This window comes from Leptodactylus fuscus, chromosome 3 (assembly GCF_031893055.1).
Source record: "Leptodactylus fuscus isolate aLepFus1 chromosome 3, aLepFus1.hap2, whole genome shotgun sequence".
Taxonomy (NCBI): Eukaryota; Metazoa; Chordata; class Amphibia; order Anura; family Leptodactylidae; genus Leptodactylus; species Leptodactylus fuscus.
Window position 1 is genome coordinate 241091193 of NC_134267.1, and position 3666 is coordinate 241094858.

Consider the following 3666-nt stretch of genomic DNA (forward strand, 5'->3'; position numbering starts at 1 on the left):
ATAGTCTAGGTAATGCTGATCAGGTTGAAATTGCACCAAAAGGTGCTGAACTCCATATACAGTAACAATGTGGGGGTCCTCAGAGGTCCGAATATTCAATACATATTACACTGTATTGCATAGAAAGATTGACGTCATATATGTCATCCAATATTTCAAAATAAGTCCACCCAAGATGAACTTTTGATCCAAGACATTCAAGTTCTACATGGAGAGCCAAGTTATATGTGAATAGCATTTCACTGCATCAACCTGTCAGTCGTTAGTTGACCTAAACCATTGGGCAGGCGGCATCTCCTTGACTACTGGACGCCATGGTTCTCCTCTGTGATGCAAACTTCCAGCCGCAGAATGGGTGAGGCCTATGATAACACAACTCTAGGACCTTAAATGGGAATCACTGGCATCTTCCAGTGCTTGGTTAGCAGTATGTTCAGTGATTTCCCTGGCTATCTTCCCATTTGCTCCTGTGTTGAGTTGACTTGTTTAGCCCATCTGTTTACCAACCATCACCTGACCGTCTGACTGTGCTTTCCCATATCAACGGTGGGCCTAATGTTTACCTCCCCTTTCCTGCCCCAAATTTCTCTTGACTAAATTTTTAGCTCCACATGCTATCTGCTATCCAACTATCTATTGGGGGTTATCCCGAGGACCTTGATGTCTGACTAGCTAAGGTCATACCTACTTGCAAAAATGGACAGAAGAATGGAAAATATTCTAGACTTTCTATTTTAGCAAGTCTGTGCCACTGCCAACTATTCGGGGACTGAAAGAGGGACCAAATCTGATGCCACTATATAGTCCACATTACTTCTAAGCTGTCGGGAGCAGAGACAGGGGTCAATACCCAGGCAAGGAGCAAATGGATCCCTTCTCAATCATAGTACCCAACTCTATATGTGTTTGGAGGTTGAAGCTGGGACATACCCCTTAGTATCTGGGATAGCACCTGCAATCCATGACTATCCTACTGAATCTGGGACGGTTGGTTGGTTTGGCCAATTCCATGGAGGTCTCCTGGAACTATATATCACCGCCAAGCTTCTTATAACACTCTGAAGTCTACATCTTGCAAATAGCCATACATCTATGAGCCTGTGTCCAGAAAACCTGCCATCTATATGTTTGCTGCTACACTACCTGTCCAGGAACCAGCGCCAAGGCGAGTTCTTGACAAAAATTGTAGGAGGCAGAACTCACGTTATCGTGTTTTATGCTTTTCTCCACCACAAGACATATAGGGGTACAGAGGTGGCCACTGCCTTTTGGTCCTGCCGACTCGTATGGTAACACAGTATTATAAATAGAATCATGCTGAGCTTCATGCACAAAAATTGATATTGCTGAAGACAAGAATGGACCCGTCTGTGCACTTCACTTAGTTTTGAGCTTTTACGGTGAATGGTCGCTTATTGGATACAAGTTTCCGATATGGTCCCCATAAAGTTCCATGAGTTCCTGTATACCTCTAAGTGCTTACGATTTTTCCATAGAGATTAATTTTCACAAACTCTATCAAAAATTATGAAAAAAGTTGAGGCATTCTCCGTTGTACGTGATGTGTGGGGAAGATAGCTCGGTAGAAGCAATGGTGCGGACCCAAACAGTCAAAGACGGGGACACAAGGCTTGCAGCAAAGCGGTTTATTTAAGAAAAAACAGCAAATAAACCTTTACATCAGGTGCAAAAATGATCAAAATGAAATACAAACAGTAAGAAACACAATCCTGCTCGTCTGAGCTACTAACAAAGCAGTAATAATAAGCTAACCATACGTGTGGCCTACTACCAGCCACACGAACAAACAAATAAGCACATTATTGTCTCACCGGACTCTGGACAGACCCAGACGCCTTCTCTCACTCCTTGGATCTGCCCCGAAGTGCAGGATCTGTTTCCTTTTATGGCCCAGTATTTAGCCTAGTATCCACACCAGACCCGCCCTGGACCCCACATAAGTCAGAAACCTGGGGCAGATATAGCGGGACTCCAACACTCGGCCTGTCACCTTCTCATAGATGTTATAATATATTCTTTCCTAGAAGCAGAATATTGCACCCTCATGGAGGTGTACACATAGTAAGATGAATGTAAAATAACCTCACCTCTATAGCGGAATTCTATTTTATTTTTTTTAATTTGTCATACTGTATGTTTTACAAGATGAATTTTCAAAATTTTTCGAAACGCTTGTTTGACTTCGGCATTCTTCAAGCTGTAGATCATAGGATTTAGCACAGGCGTCAGAACCCCATAAATCAGAGAAATATATTTCAGATTAGAAGAAAAACTTTGCGTGTGCCCCATGTACATGGTTATGCTGGTCCCATAAAACATAAGCACCACAGTGAGGTGGGAAGCGCAGGTGGAGAAAGCTTTAGACCGACCCTCTGCCGAACGAATGTTGAGTATCGATACGATGATACAAATATAGGAAACCACAATAAAAATAAAGGGTGATAGAAGAGTAAAAAAACTGATAATAACAATAGTTATCTTATAAAAGGAGAGGTCACCGCAGGCCAATTCTAAAAGCACCAGGATCTCACAAGCAAAATGGTTTATCCGGTACTCATTGCAGAAGATGAGAGGTCTGGCCATAGTTGGGACGGTTGAAAACAGAAAACTTCCAACCCACATCACGACCGTAATACAATGGCACACCCGCCAACTCATAATGACGGTGTAATATAAGGGGAAGCATATGGCGATATACCGGTCATAGGCCATCACCGCCAACAATATACACTCAGTTCCTCCTAGAAACAGACCAATGTACATTTGGGTCAAGCAACCGGTGACCGAAATCCTTCTCTTTTTAGAAAATACATCATGTAGCATCCTCGGAAGAGAATTTGAAGAGTAGCACAAGTCCAAAAAAGACAAATTGCTGAGAAAGTAATACATTGGCGTGTGGATCTGAGGACTGACGACAACGGTGAAGATCAGAAAACAGTTCCCAAAAATTGTCAACACGTAAAAGAATACAAATAAAATGAATAAAAATATTCTTGTCTGCAAGCTTTGAGAAAATCCCGTCAGGACAAATTCTGTGAGTACGGTTTGGTTCCTAAGATCCATGTTAGAGTTGACATTTTTTTTAATTAAATTCCTGGGTAAAAAAAAAATAATAATTTACGTTTTATAACAGTTTTGTATTTTGACATGAAAAATAAAATTTTTTGAAATTGCTCATTCAACCTTACAACACGCGAGGAAAAGAAATTTGGATTGTAGGTAAAAGACAAGGAAGTTTTCGTTTGAGATTCGAACTGGTTCACAATAAATCAGGCTCGTCATGAATTTTCTAAAATTTTCTAGTTTGGCTTAACCAGAAATTTTTGGAGTTTTCCAACCATGAATCATTATTACACTTCGGGCCCCAAGAAAGAACATTGGATGTCAAAAAGAATCCCCAGGAGAGGTGAGGGAAGGAGAGTAAAAATATGTTTCTGTGCCTACCCAGGGCCATTGACTACAATTACACTATATTACAATTATGTTACAGTCTATGGCACAAGCAATGTAATGATCACAAATTCAAGCCCCCTTAAAAAAAAAAATTCAATTAAAAATTAAAAAAAACAAACAAAAAAAAACAATACACAAAATGCTCAAATGACTCCCCTTTCCATAGATTCCTAATAAAAGAACTAAATTAAA

The 3666-nt window shown here is 40.5% G+C and overlaps 1 protein-coding gene across 1 annotated transcript; it reads right to left on the reverse strand.

The window, feature by feature from the left end:
• Nucleotides 1-2145: 2145 nt before the first annotated feature.
• Nucleotides 2146-3084, reverse strand: LOC142198665 (olfactory receptor 13H1-like). The gene has a single exon (XM_075269694.1). The coding sequence runs from the start codon at nucleotides 3082-3084 to the stop codon at nucleotides 2146-2148; it is 939 nt and encodes a 312-aa protein (XP_075125795.1).
• Between the last annotated feature and the right edge of the window lie 582 nt (nucleotides 3085-3666).

Coding starts and splice junctions, on each gene's coding strand:
- LOC142198665 (XM_075269694.1), bottom strand. CDS start 3,084: ATGGATCTTAGGAACCAAACCGTACTCACAGAATTTGTCCTGACGGGA.